The sequence below is a fragment of the Protopterus annectens genome, chromosome 16.part0 (genome assembly GCF_019279795.1).
Source record: "Protopterus annectens isolate FY-2018-M chromosome 16.part0, PAN1.0, whole genome shotgun sequence".
NCBI lineage: Eukaryota > Metazoa > Chordata > Ceratodontiformes > Protopteridae > Protopterus > Protopterus annectens.
The window spans coordinates 346586420-346601034 of NC_056750.1; the positions used below are offsets into that span (position 1 = coordinate 346586420).

At 41.8% G+C, this 14615-nt stretch overlaps 1 protein-coding gene across 2 annotated transcripts in view; it reads right to left on the reverse strand.

The window, feature by feature from the left end:
- Positions 1–14615, reverse strand: part of TBC1D13 (TBC1 domain family member 13) — a 1245864-nt gene that overhangs the window by 812644 nt on the left and 418605 nt on the right. For both annotated transcript variants that reach the window (XM_044058416.1, XM_044058417.1), the window contains exon 7: positions 5800–5959. In XM_044058416.1, the coding sequence (XP_043914351.1) occupies positions 5800–5959 (160 nt within the window). The remainder of the gene's footprint in view (positions 1–5799; positions 5960–14615) is intronic.

The window sequence follows — 14615 nt, forward strand, 5'->3', positions numbered from 1 at the left end:
ATTTTTTGTGAACTCTGGTAGTCGGATTGCTAACTGATGACATTTCAGGATAATTAAATTTTGATCCAAAATATTTAGAAGCAAAAATATACCGACGCGTAATAGTGCGTTAGTTAAATCTAGCAAAAAACCAACAGCAAGGCATGTTATGATCTGGACCTAGGCAAGGAATACAGTACAAATGAAAATCCTTAAGAGGTATTTGCTTCACACAGGAAATGCAATTATTAACTTTTACTGACATCGGTATGGAGCAAGAAAAAGTTTCCCCAATGGGGTACTTAGCTTTAGTTTGAAGACATCGGTTCTGAAACTCAAATGTGAAAATTTCAGGAGTCGGCCGACCAGCACTTGCGAACTGCTTCTGCTTCGGGCACCGCGTGGCAAGAAAGACTGAATAAAATGGCCTCAGCTGCATGTTTTATACCCCTGATGACCTGACATCATGGAAGAGGAGACAGCAACCGATGCAGGACCCAAGACTCTGTTATTCAGGCCGATTGAGGGCAACCTGCCAGCAGATTACCCAAATGTAATGACTGCAACAGTGAAACACGAAGAACATCTGATACGTTTTTCCAGGTGAAGGACAGGGCATCCACTTTCCAAGCTTGTTTGTGGGGAGTCCTTGTGCAGAATTTGTCCAATTGGTAGTTCTGGGGGGAGGAAAGAGATCTCTAGGCTCCCCCATTTGTTTCTCAACATGTTGAATATCTTTGGCTCCAGTTTCCACTTCTGTGGGTCCATGAGATTTCTGCTTAGGTCTGCCAGTGTATTTAGCTTTCCTGGCAGGAACTGAGCCTGTAGGTGCATTTGGTAGCTTAAGGCTGTGTTCCACAGAGCCATGGCTAGTCTGCAGAGAGGGTACAAGTGGGTTCTTCCCTGCTTGTCTATGTACCACATAACAGTGGTGTTGTCCGTCTTTACCAATAATTGCCCTGGAAGAATGTGGTCCTTGAAGGCTGTCAGAGCATTCTGTACAGCTAACATTTCTTTAAGACCGATATGCAGGTGGATTTGACTTGGGTTCCATTTGCCCTGAATGCACTTCCCTGCCAAGTGAGCCCCCCATGCATAGTCTTATGCGTCTATTGTTAGGGTTTGGCCGGCAGGGGGTAGAGTGAATGGCAGTCCCTTGTTTTGGTGGCAGGCCACTGCCCACCAAAGGAACTCGTATCTGTAGCAAGGTATGACAGGAATCAATGATTCTAGATCCTGAAAATGTTGACACCATAGGCTTTTTAGATACCATTGTAGTTTCCTCATATGCAGTCTTGCATATGGACTTAGTAGGATGCAGGAGGCCATGAACCCCAGGGCCTGCAGTATTTTCCTTGCAGATAGTTGGGTCTTTGTGGCCAGTAGTTTGAAGTAGGCTGTCAAATGAACTTATTTCTCTGGTGTGAGGTAGGCCATCTGGGAAGTTGTATTCAAGCTTTGTTCCCAGGAATACAATTTGCTGTCAGGGTACAAGATGTGATTTCTTTTCGTTTATGGTGTACACCAGAGAAGTTAGCAGTTTCTTTACAAATGCCAGCTGATTCAATAGTATGTCCTGGCTTTCTGCCTGAATTAGACAATTGTCCAGGTATGGGTATATTTGAATATTTCTGCAAAAAGCAATACCTGGAGCTAGGCACTTTGTGAATACCCTGGGCGCAGTAGATAAGCAAAGGGCAGTGCAGAGAACTGATAGTGCATGTAGCCTGCTTTGAAGCGTAGGTATCTTCTGCAAGATTTCCTTATTGGGATGTGCAGGTAGGCTTCCTTTAAATCCAGTGTTGCCAACCAGGCATCTTTGCCTAGCATAAGAAGCAGCTGATGAAGAGTTAGCATCTTGAATTTTGGGATTACCAAAAATGTGTTTAGGATAGTATAGGATGCCAGGAATGGCCTTTTCTGGATACCAGAAAAAAGTATTGAGTAGAAACCTTGTCCCCATTCTTCTTTTGGAACAGGCTGAATAGCCTTGATGCTTAAAAGGGAGAGAACTTGCTTTAGAGCCTCTGCCCACTGATTTGGGGGTAGATTTGGGGTTGGTAAGGAGTGGAAGTGGAATCTGTAGCCTTGGGAAACTATATTTAAAACCCATTTGTCCTGGGTAATGAGTTCCCAATTTTTGGCTTGCAGGGCAATCTTGCCCCTAAAGGAACAGTCAGTTGAGCAGGGCTTGGAAGGTTTAAAGTTAAGTCAGTGAGACAGTTTACCATAGGGGGGAGTCTTTCTACTTCCTGCTTTGGAAGTGGGAGCCTCCCACTGCTTAGTCCTGTGAGTCCCTTGGGACTGCAGCCTGGGTGTTCTGCTGGTTCTGGGTTTGGACTGAGAAGGCCTGGAAGAGGCATGAAAGGACCAGTTTTTAGAGGGCCAATGCCTACTAAATCTGGGAGGCTGTACTTGCAGGAAATCGTTAACAGTTTGCATAGATTTACCTTTTTCCTCCATCTTTTTAAGTACTACTTCTGCTCTGTTGCCAAACAGGCAGTCTTGGTTTAAGGGAGCATCCAGCAATTTAGCCTTAACATGATCTAGCAAAGATTGCTCCTTAAGCCAAGGATGCCTTCTAAGTACAGACCCAGTGACAGCAGCCCTGCAAGATGCCTCTAATGAATCAAAACCACATTGCAAAGTATGTTTTCCAACTTGTTCAGCAGAATGCATTAAATCCTGTAAATCTTTATTTTTAGCACAATCAGGAATCAACATCATTTTCTGTTTAAGCAATCCAATAATATGCTGCTGATACTTTAACATATGAAACTGGCAGTTTAAGGCCCTAATGGCCAAGGTTGCAGAAGTGTATACCTCCTTACCCAATCTATCCAGCGCCCTGGAATCTCTATCAGAGGGGGTAGGATTGTTCACAGTAATAGCCTTAATGCCCTTGGGTCCCTGTGAAATAGTCTCAGGATCCGCAGTAGGATTTTTAAAAAGGAACTTGTGAGAGTCAGGAACCTTGTAATACCTATCAGGTTTCCTGGGAGCAGGAGGTAAATAGTCAGGGGTCAGGCTAGATTCCGAGAAGGCATCATCAACAATGTCCAGTACAGGAGGTATAGCTAAAGGCCTATGTTGGGGCAGGAGTAAGAAATCTCAGCCTCTTTTTGGAGTCAGAGTAATCCTGGCTTTCCCAGCGAAAATGCACCCTAAGAGTATGCAAGTTTTCACCAAAAGTGAAATCCTCTGGAGGGGAAGCAGAGGGAATGGAGTCCTCTGCATCAGAATTCTCATAGGTAGATAAGGGTAAATCCTGGTCATCAGTGGAAACAGAAATTTCAGAGTCCTGATCAGAAGAATCAGAAGGAAATTCAGTCCTAGGTCTCTTAGAGGGAGAAGGGTGGCTTCCCCTGATTAGAGTAATAAGGTATTCAGCCATTCTTATCATTTGTTTTCTAGGCATAGGGCTTGACCATGTGGTCTGGGTGTCTTTCTTCAAGGCCTAAAACTCGATCCATGCCTAGAAAACTAAGATGGCGTTGGTTTAATATGAAAGTCAGTAGGCCTGAATACACCCTCAGAAGCCGGTGCCCGCACAGCAGCTCCAGACCCATCCAAGGTAGAGACATCCGCAGGTTTCACAGTTGAGGAAGCACCTCGCGGTATACCGGACTCCGAATGGGTCTCAGTAGAGGCCTGCGAATCTGAAGTAGCGGGCATCAGGGGCTCACTGAGTACCGGCGAACTGGCGACTAGCTTAGGAGAAGCGTTGTCGGCAGCTTTGGACCTATGCGGTCTGTCTCTGTCTTTATCTTTGCATTTTTTCGGAATGTCGGTAGTCGGGTGGCTTACCGAATCCATTTCTGGATAACTGAACCGAGTACCAAAACATTTAGAAGCGTAAATGAACCGACGACGAATAGTTCGATGTTTGAATAAGGTACAAAACCGACAGCGAGGTACGTCGTGGTCAGGGCCTAGGCAAGGAATACAGTACGAATTAAAATTTTTATGAGGTATTTGCTTTCCACAAGAAATGCAATTATTAACTTTTACTGACATTGGTAAAGAGCAAGAAAAAGTTTCCCCAATGGAGTACTTAGCTTTAGTTGAAGACTTCGGTTCTGAAACTCGAAAACGAAACTTTCAGGAGTCAGCCGACTGGCACTTGCGAACTGCTTCTGCTTTGGGCACTGTACGGCAAGAAAGACTGGTGTAATGGTGTCGGCTGCATGCTTTATACCCCTGACGACCTGATGTCATGGAAGATGAGACAGCAACCGATGCAGGACCCAAGACTTTGATAATCAGGCCGACTGAGGGTTACTGCAAGCAGATAACCCAAATGTGATGACTGCAACAGTGAAACACGAAGAACATCAGTTATTCCCCTCCACAAAGGTGGCCTAGCAGACCCATAAGCCTGACCAGCCTCATCTGTAAGGCTATGGAACGTATCATTATGAATCTCACAAATAAACACACAGGCAACCTCCAAACTTTGGATCCTACCCAATTCGTCAAGGGCAGACCCTGCCTGTTAAATCTGGTGGACTTCTTTGAAAAATTTGACCAGGGCCACTGACAAGGACTAATTTGTGCACACAGCATACCTCTACTTGGCAAAGGCTTTCGACACAATCCCACATTCAGGCATTACCGATAAACTTGGCAAACTGAATGTAAACCCCTTTGTTGCAAGATGGTTTGCCAACTGGCTCACAAACCAAACACACACTATCAAAGTGGGTGACTTAACATCAACCAGCAGACCTGTTATCAGTGGGATGCCACAGGGGTCCGTGCTGGGCCCCCTACTGTTTGGTACATACTTCTGAGAAGTTCAGGTCAGAACTAAGGGGTTGTGGCTGACCAACTTTGCAGACGACTGCAATCTAGGTGTATTCACTGAATCCCTAAATGAAGTCAGTATACTCCAGGAGGATCTCATGCAGACCAATGACTGGTGTATTAGACACGGTCTCAAACTGAATGCAAAGAAATGCATCATCATTCCCTTTGCCACGAACAATGTCCCTTCGCACTATCAAATCAACAATACCCTAAGTACCCATGAAGTGGTAAGGGACCATGGATCACAAGTTGACTGCATCCTTAACTTCAACCACCATGTGTCTTACTGTAGTAATGAAGGTTTTCTACATAACACACTTGATTAGTAAAGGCATCACCTTGAGAGCAAAACCAGTTATAACCCTGCTACACTTGACACTAGTCTGGCCTATAATTGAGTACAATGCCCTGTTTTGCATACACAAGCAAATGCAGCAACTGGAGAGACCTCAAAGATTTCTTAAAAGAATATCAAGGGGCTCCAGCATGTGCCTTACATAGGCCAACTAAAGTCCCTGTCACTATACTCCATGTCATACAGACTTCTTAAGGGAGACTTATGCTTGGTATACAGAACAATCCAAGACCCAAACCTAATGAACTTGCTGTATACAAGTAAATCAAACAGGACTACGGCTACTCACTCCAGGGACCTAAATATGGCCTGCGACTTAAATAGGACATGCTGGAGGGTCAAATTTATCGCCCAGCGACTGCATCAAACTACCAATTCATGACCTATGTTTAGATACAACTCAGCTATGCAAAAACTTTTTCTGAAATGTACTCAGAAATGCCATTTAACATTGCTACACATTATATTACTTTGAGATTATCTTAATAAATAAATGAAACACTGATTAAAAATAAAAAATATATATACATATATCACAACCATTTCTGGCTCTTGTATCTGAGACTTGCAGTTTTCAAGACAAAATCATCTTCCACAATGTAATAAAACTTAACAGAGATCCTTTAATGCTTTCATGTGAGAAGACAGCGACCCACATTAGTAACTCCACTGCGGTTGCGAGCCACAGTCTGTGCTTTCAGTGTTGTCTGTTCCACCCGCTTACGTAGTGTTTCATATTCATTCTCTGGATCCATGATCAGTCGACAAGGATAATCAGTGGGGCGTTGGAAAAAAGCCATATCAGGGTACAAGCGTCTAAAGAAAAGAAAAAATGAAACTCAGCATGAAAATAAATACAGGTCACACAGAGAGATCTCTCTGCATGTAAGTTGAAAATTAACCAGAAAAAAAAAACATACACATCTTTTTTAGCAAGACTATTAAATGCATACTTTATGTCTTTATCACCCATGTAACTGACTAGAAAATTCTAAAAGCCTGTTCCACCATTCCACTACATTTCCATTGAACCAATTAGACTAAAAGATGAAAGACACACTGTTTTAATCTTGTATTTCCTACCTACCCAAAGCAGCTAGCTAAGTCTGTATCTGGGTTGGATTTTGCCAATATGTGCCTTTCACAGACATATAAACCAAAATAAGATCTAAATTGTTTTGTAAGAGTATGTTTTAAATCCTTAAGCCTTTCTTCATGGGTTAGTTCTTTCAGTTCTCTTATCTACTTTGTGAATCTTATTTGTATGTGCCAATGATCACCCTGAAAAATGTCCTCATATATTGAATTAACCAGACTTCAGAACAAAGGTACAAAGACTCCAGCCCGAAGTGAAGTTTTTTTGATGCAATCTTACATATCTCCTCCCATTAGCTACCAACTTCTATGAAGTTTTTCTGCCACTGGGCTAGCCGCAGATACCACTCAATGGTTCAGTATCTACCATGAAATAAGGCTTCACATGGGATAATGCCACCTCCATCTGTTAATCTCTCTGTTCCACAAGCCTCTGTGCTTGGCCCATTTTTATTTTCCATACTTGTCGATGACATGTTAACTCAGCATGTCAATGATCAGTGCTGCTTTCCCCAGGTCTCTTCTATATCAGTTATACAGTTAAGTGCTCTGACATTTTATTTTATTTGCACTGTTCTTGACTGTGTTAGCCTCACAAGGCTAGTGGTCACTTTTCAGAGGAGACCCTAAGTGGTACTTATACTACAAGAAAATTTGGCCAGGGCATTGGGGAACTTCCCCTACTCTTTTTCAATAGGTGTCGTGGGATTTTTCACATTCATATGAGCTACCAGCTAGTCAAGCAGACCGGGCCCTCAGTTTAACATCTCATCTAAAGGATGACATACTCAAGAGTGAAGCCTTGCTGTGCCAGCTATTGATCTACCATGAAAAGGCATAGAACCCACAGCCTTCTACACCAAAGGTAAGTGTGCAACATGTTGTGTCACGAACACTTACATGAATTTAACACTGTTAAAGCCTTATTATCTAATGTAGGTCTGTTCTTAAAAATCCTCAAAACAAAATGCAGGACTTCCAGCTCTGTGGAATACAGGGATAAAACCCTATGGCACAGGCTACCCATTTTTTGATTACTGGAACGGGCACCTGTAACAGCTGACAGGAAGGATGGGAGTGAGTGCCATCTCACCCATCCTGAAGGTAGGTGGCAGCACTGGCTTGGTTCACACCTAATGCAAGCATTTTTTGTTACACCAGTGGAGCACGGCCCTATGAGCACACAGTGCCAAGGTGCAGCTGCATCAGATCAGCATAAAGCAGTTACTGTACACTATTCCCTAGTAGCAGCACACAGTAGAGCTCAGTGAGCTATTGAGGGAGTGGGTGGTGCTCCAAAGGGAGAGGTAAATTGCTGTGTAGGACCAGCAAGCCACCCTGCTCCATACCACTCAACTCTTGCCACTGGGGAAACAAACAGGCTAACAGGGCTTCTCAGACAGTAACAAAAATGGGTCACAGGGCTTGTGAATAGCATGGGAATGCCCAGCACTTACCCTCAAGGAAAGACTGACTGGGTGCAAGTACAGAAGCCACTCAGGCAAGGTTGTGCAAAGAGAAAAAAACAGGAGGCTGTTTGACTATGCATTACTGTTTTTTCACTGTAAGGTACTTATTACTTTTCTGTACTATTTCCTCATTCAAGCTGTGGAAAATGTTACGCGTGTTAGGGTAATCTGAAGAAACAGCTCAAGTCTATCATTGCAGACATAAATAAAAAGAAGCTTGGTATGCTATACAGGGCTAATGTTTTATGAAACGTTATAGCAGAAAACTGCAGCCTGTGCTGTCCTTCTGCCAAGTCTCCTGTATACTTCTGTTGTACTAACTAATCTCCTCCCAACAACTACACATGTTTGATCAAGCCTGTAACAGGAATGCAGGTTTTGCTCCTGCTACACATTTCTGATCTTCCAGTTCTGGAATCTTAAAGAAACTTAACCTGTTAGAATGACATCATTCTATGGAAGCTTTCCAACTAACAGTGTCTCACTTGCTATTACATTCCACTTCTACAGCCCATAAAAATCACTCCACAAGCACAACACGTGAAGTCGCAGACTACTAATTTACTCAGCTGGCTCAAATTAGCAGGTCAATATAACAAAATAAAACTGCTGTTTAACATTCAGAAACTTGCCTTCAAGCAGGACTTCAAAACAGCTACTAAGCCTCACCTTGCCAGTACATGTCCTGTAAATGTGGGGTTACATTACCTTGACAGTCCCAAGCCCCTGCCTACTTTTCAGCTCCATATCTCTCTCTCTTGAACTTCCACCTTATATTCTGGCAAGTGTTCCCACTATATCCCCCTCCCCATGCATTCTGTTAAACTTTACTCTGGCCCTTCTGTAGTCACCATCCATGTTTTTGCCATTAACAAGAGTCTTTGCAATGTCTAAACCCTATTCTTACCGCACAACAGTCCTCCTCCTTTTTGTCATATTCCTTAATGCCTGCTCTCATACTCATGTTTTGTTTTCTTCCTGTGTTTTTCCTTTCCCAAATCTACTGAATATTACGCCTGCTGACCAGATTTATTTTTCTGCTATGCATCTGGTGTTACCAGTTTCTTGCTAGCAATAACTGCATCACATTTGTAACTTGTGGTATTTTACTCTTACAAATATCCTATGTCCCTGAGCCACTGTCAAGGGAAAAGCTCTGTATGCCTGCAATTTGCTCATGCTTATGACATAGAAATGAAAATACAATCATGACATGCACACACATGGTGAAAGTTATCTGCACTCAGTTTACCAATATGCATACTGATATTCTTTTTTTTTTTTTTTTTTTTTTTTTGCTGACATTACGCATCGTTAATGATACACCAAAGATCAAAGTACAGTTGTCCTTGAGAAATGATTACATACAAGTTTCTTCAAATGTTGCACACTTACTGCTCATAAATGCACCTGCCTCCTTCATTCCCTTCTTCTTCTTCTTTCGGCTGCTCCTGTTAGGGGTCGCCACAGCAGATCAACTGTTTCCATTTCTTCCTGTCCTCTGCATCTTGCTCTGTCACACCAACCACCTGCATGTCCTCTCTCACCACATCCATAAACCTTATCTTAGGCCTTCCTCTTTTCCTGATACCTGGCAGCTTCATCCTTAGCATCTTTTTCCCCGATATACTCTGCATCCCTCCTCAGCACATGTCCAAACCAACATAATCTTGCCTCTCTGGCTTTGTCTCCAAACCTTCCAACCTGGGCTGACCCTCTAATATACTTATTCCTAATCCTGTCCATCTTCGTCACACCCAGTGCAAATCTTAACATCTTCAACTCTGCCACGTCAAGCTCTGACTCCTGCCTTTTTTTCAGTGCTACTGTCTCCAACCCATATAACATAGCTGGTCTCACTACCCTCTTGTAGATCTTCCCTTTCACTCTTACTGGTACTCGTCTGTCACAAATCACTCCTGACACTCTTCTCCACCCACTCCATCCTGCCTGTACTCTCTTCCTCACCTCTCTTCCACACTCACCATTACTCTGAACTATTGATCCCAAATACTTAAACTCATTTACCTTCTCCACCTCTACTCCCTGCATCCTCACCATTCCTCTATCCTCCCTCTCATTCACACACATATATTCTGTCTCCCTGTGGGTTCTTACATACACACTCATTTCTTAGTTTGGCACATTCTACTTAGGTTGTAGATTTGTATTTGTCAGTAAATTGTGTATATCGCAAGATTTTTCTCTCCAGACCTAAACTGTAAATTGGACCTGCCCAGTTGGATAAGCTGAGTCAAAAATAAAAATAAGCAAATGCTATGCATGTGTTCTTGAAAACGTAATTTGCTGTTATCTAAAATACCCAAATACATACAAGCGTCTGGCTTTGATCTTTATACCACCTATGCTACATACATATTCTATACTACTGTATTTCAGCAAATCTAACCAGGAGTTGACCTTCTCCAGTATTTCAAGTAGATTATTCCTCATCAGTTATGCAATCTCCAGCCAAAGATAGCTCAACAACCGGCCAGCATACCAAAGCCTTAATTACATAGGAGCATCAAAAGTCAGACATATGTTCCCCATGCAAGTGTAGGGCATAAAGGTGAAGTATGTACACTCTCCATTATGAACTGAAGTGACACAGGAGAATCAGAACCCCCAGTGGAAAAGACAAAATGTACATCCAGAAATGGGAAGGCAGGAAGGAGAAGAACTTCTTGGTCAGAAAGAAACCACCACCCATTGAAGAAGAGGAAAAGAAAAGGGGGTAGGAGAGAGGGAGTGAATACTGCAACAGTGAAAAGAAGGACATCTGCTGTTATGGTAAGCTTTTATATGTGTACTATGCCCTTCCATATCACTGTAGCAGTATTCATCAGCTCTGGGACAGTACAAAAGCTACAATGAATGTAGGAAGGAGGAAGGGAAGGAGGAATCCTCTACACACCCATGAAGGAGAGCCCTGGGAAATGCTGCCCCTGACTCTGCAAATGGCATCCAATTTGTAATGTTTAGTGAATGTGTGAACAAAATTCCGCAGTGGTGCAGCTGTAGCATTGTTGCCTCACAGCAAGAGGTTCTCCCGTTCGATTCTCGGCGGGAGCGCCTTCTGTGTGGAGTCTGCATGTCCTCCCCACGGTCGAGTGGTGTTCGAAAGACATGCGTAGAATGGGCGTGCCTTTGTTGAAGGTCGGGCGTCGAGCTGGCACCTCGGCACCCATAAAAAATCTACTGCCAATCATTAGCAGACCGGGTTCCGCTATGGCAACCCCTAACCGGGAAAAGCCGAAAGAAGAAGAAGAACAAAACAGTGAATGTGTGAACACAAGACCAAACAGCAGCTTCAAGGATGGAGTTGGTGTCCAAACCCTTGAAGAAAGCCCCTTAGGAAGCTACTGCCCTAGTAGAATGAGCCTAACTAGAAGCAGACAACTGCCATGAAAAGTATAACAAAAAGAAATGGCCTTGGAAATTCAGGAGGAGATGATTTGCTTAGAAACTGCCAAACCTAATGTCCTGGTATGAAAAGAAACAAAAAGCTGATCAGATTTATGAAAGGTCTTTGTTTTGTCTAAATAATATCCGAGGTGTCTATATCCAAGTTATGAAGAACCTTCTCACTAGCACACTGCAAAGAAGGAAAAAAGAAGGAAAGCCAGGCAGACTGATTAAGGGACAGCTCATTAACTACCATGGGCATAAAAGGAGGATTTATATGGAGAAACATCCTGTCTCTATGAAAAACTAAAAAAGAGGGACTGCCCTCAGAAACTCTTCTGGTGGAGGTTAAAGCAATCAAAAAAAAAACAATCTTCCAGATGCAATGTTGCAAAGAAGAACAAGCAGCAGGCTTGAAAGAAGCCTGAGTCAGTTTAGTCAGACAATATTAAAATCCCAAGGAGGAGGAATAGGCTTTCCTGCGGGTCTGATAAGAATGCTTTTTAGAAACTTCTTGACTTCAAATGTAGAGGCCAGAGGAGGGTTCAGTGGCAGACGGGCAGAAATTGCTGACAAATAAGCTTCCACTGAAGAGTATGCTAAGTCAACATGTAACAGTTCACACAGGATTGTGCAAACATTATGGTACTGATGTGGCTGAAAAACACTGGAAACATGAGCTACAAAGCATCATAGAAAATGATGAAGTACATCACATGGGATCACCTATTACCACCAGTTCAAAAGACAAATGCTAGAAAACTGGATATAGTGGTCCAAGAGAAGAAGACAAAAGTAGCATTGATCACTGAAATTGCTACACTCACTGACTACAGTGTCTTGTGTACAGAGAGAGACAAAGTCATAAAATATCAGGATCTGCAGGCAGAAACAAGAGCAATGTGGAAGAAAGATACCCAGACAGGTCCAATAGTAGTTGGAACAACGGGTCTTATAAAAAAAAAATTTACAATCATATTTAAATATGTGACAAATCCATGTAACCCCTTACAAACTGAAGGAGTCATTACTGGGCACATTGCGAGTGCTGTGAAGAGCACTTCTGGCTGACATCAAAGATTGAAACAATACTAATTTCATGAACTTTAATCGTATTTTGACTTAGGAATGGGGTCCATTTCCGTCATAGTATTAGAAACCCAAAAGATTTGGAGAAATTAAAAAAAAAAGTAAGAAACATTCTTACAATGGGGCTAGGCCAGGCCCAGCGGAAGGATGGCCTCCTTGTTGTAGAAGGAAGCAGCAGTCCACAAAAACTGATAGGCCAAAAAAGAGCCATAAAGACTGAGGATAAGAAAGAAATGATGTACTGTTACTATTATGCAAGAAGCTCAGAACTTCCAGACAGAAGATACACAAAAATATTAAGAAAGAAATTAGAGGAAAGAAAAATACTTGTATAAGAAAAACTGTCAGAAGCTTCAAATAAAAATGTGTCTTCATTAATACAACAGATTTATGAAAAACAGTATATACATCAAGAAATCTTGAGCCACTTGGAAAAAGAAGTAACTGAGGAAGTGCGAAAATATAAAGCGCAAAATCTAGAGATTTTTGGAAGTTATAAAAAAGAAATATTGACATGAGAAAGAAAGAGATATTTGATAAGGGGCAATATTTATGCAAAGGAGAAAGCCAAATTAATCAAGACAAAAAAGCAGCCCCAAAGATATTCAAAGAGAAATACAGCCAAAGGTATCCAGATATGGAAAATTTCACAATACAAAAAATAAGATCACAAAGAGGGAATGTAAAACAGAAGATAAGTAAAGTAGAAGTTGAAGTTGTTATGGAATACCTGCGAAGTGAAGGATTTACTGTAGAAAGTCTAACTCAGGTTATATCACAGTATGACAATGACAAATCCCCCAAGTAAGGAGAAACAGGAGGAGCAGGACATATCTGAAGCAGAAATATGGATGTGGGAAACAGAAAGACATTTAATATGATGCAATATTTATGCAAAGGAGAAAGTAAAACTAATAAACACCAGCACCAAAGATATTTGAAGAGAAATACAGGCAAAGTCATCCGGACCTGGAAATTTTAAAATACAAAAGATAAGAAGACAGAGAGGAGAAGGAAAGATTAGTAATGGAGAAATTAAATAAATAGAAACTGAGGTTATGAATTACCTGCGAAGTGAAGGATTTAGTTTAGAAAATCTAACTTTGATAACATCACAATGGGATAGAGCAATGGATCCCCAAATTAAGGAGAAACCACTGGAACGGAAAACATCTGATCAGTTGCCATCTGGAGATACAATGGAGCCTTCCACAGGAAACTTGTACAAAAGTTCAGCTGTAGTAGTTGCACAGCAAGGGAAAGAGCAAGAAACTGTGGCAACTCTGACACAGTCAATGTTGTGGAGGGATGGGCCGGTGAGTTTCCATATGAAAGAGCAACGGATGACACAGGATGAAACTGAAGAGAATGTGGCACAGAAAGATGCTGTGGAACTTTCTATAGACTGCCTGCAGGAAATGGAGAACAAAGAATGTGCCCTCAGGTTAGAAGAAAATGATCTAAGAGAAGAATTGCTTAATTTAATAGACAGACAGACATATTAAGATCAATGAAAGAAATAGATTATAGAAAGTCAATAGAGCCCAAAAGGTTAAAAGTCTGATAAAACAAATTAACACAGTAATTAGGACTGTCCATAGAGATTCATACGATATAACAGAAGTAAATAGGACATATTACTGTGCAGCCAGAATAATAACAGAAAAGGTCTTACCACAAAAACACAGGGCAGTAAGGGAAAGGAAAGGGGAGAAATCAAATGCCATCATGGAAGTACTGAATAGAGAAAACTAGAAAGCAACTAAGACAGGAAGTATCACTGTTAGAAGAGTACAGAAGAGGAAACAGATAAACAAAATACTCAGAAAGATAGACGTGATAAAAGCAATGAGCAATATCAGAACAGATCAGGATCTATTGTACATTATCACAAATAATGAACTAAAAATATCAGCACAAGCAGAACAACTTAGAAGATATGCAGATAAATGTAAAGGAAAAGTACAAAATAAGTAATTTATTGATGACCCAGAAAAGTTTTGTGGAGAATTAGGAAACAAGGCAAAAGGAATTGAAACACCACCAAAAAAAGAAGAAAAGTACAGTTTTGTACCTACCATAAATGTAGATGTTTGAAGATCCACATTGCTGCAGTCCTTACACTTGGGTAGTCCGCTGTCCTCGGTCGGCCCGAATACCAAAGTATAAGGCTGACGTCGGTCAAGGCGCTTAAGACTGACATCAGGACGTCAGGGTACAAATGCGCATGACCGACGTCATATCCTCAGTCTTTTCTTGCCCCAGATGTCAGAAGGCCCTAAAAAGAAAGGCTAGAACCAAAAGACAGCAAAAAACCAACTAACCACCCCTGCACCAAACATATTTACAATATTTACAATATATACACAACCCAAACCACACAACCACCTCTAACTACAGAGGGAAGGAGG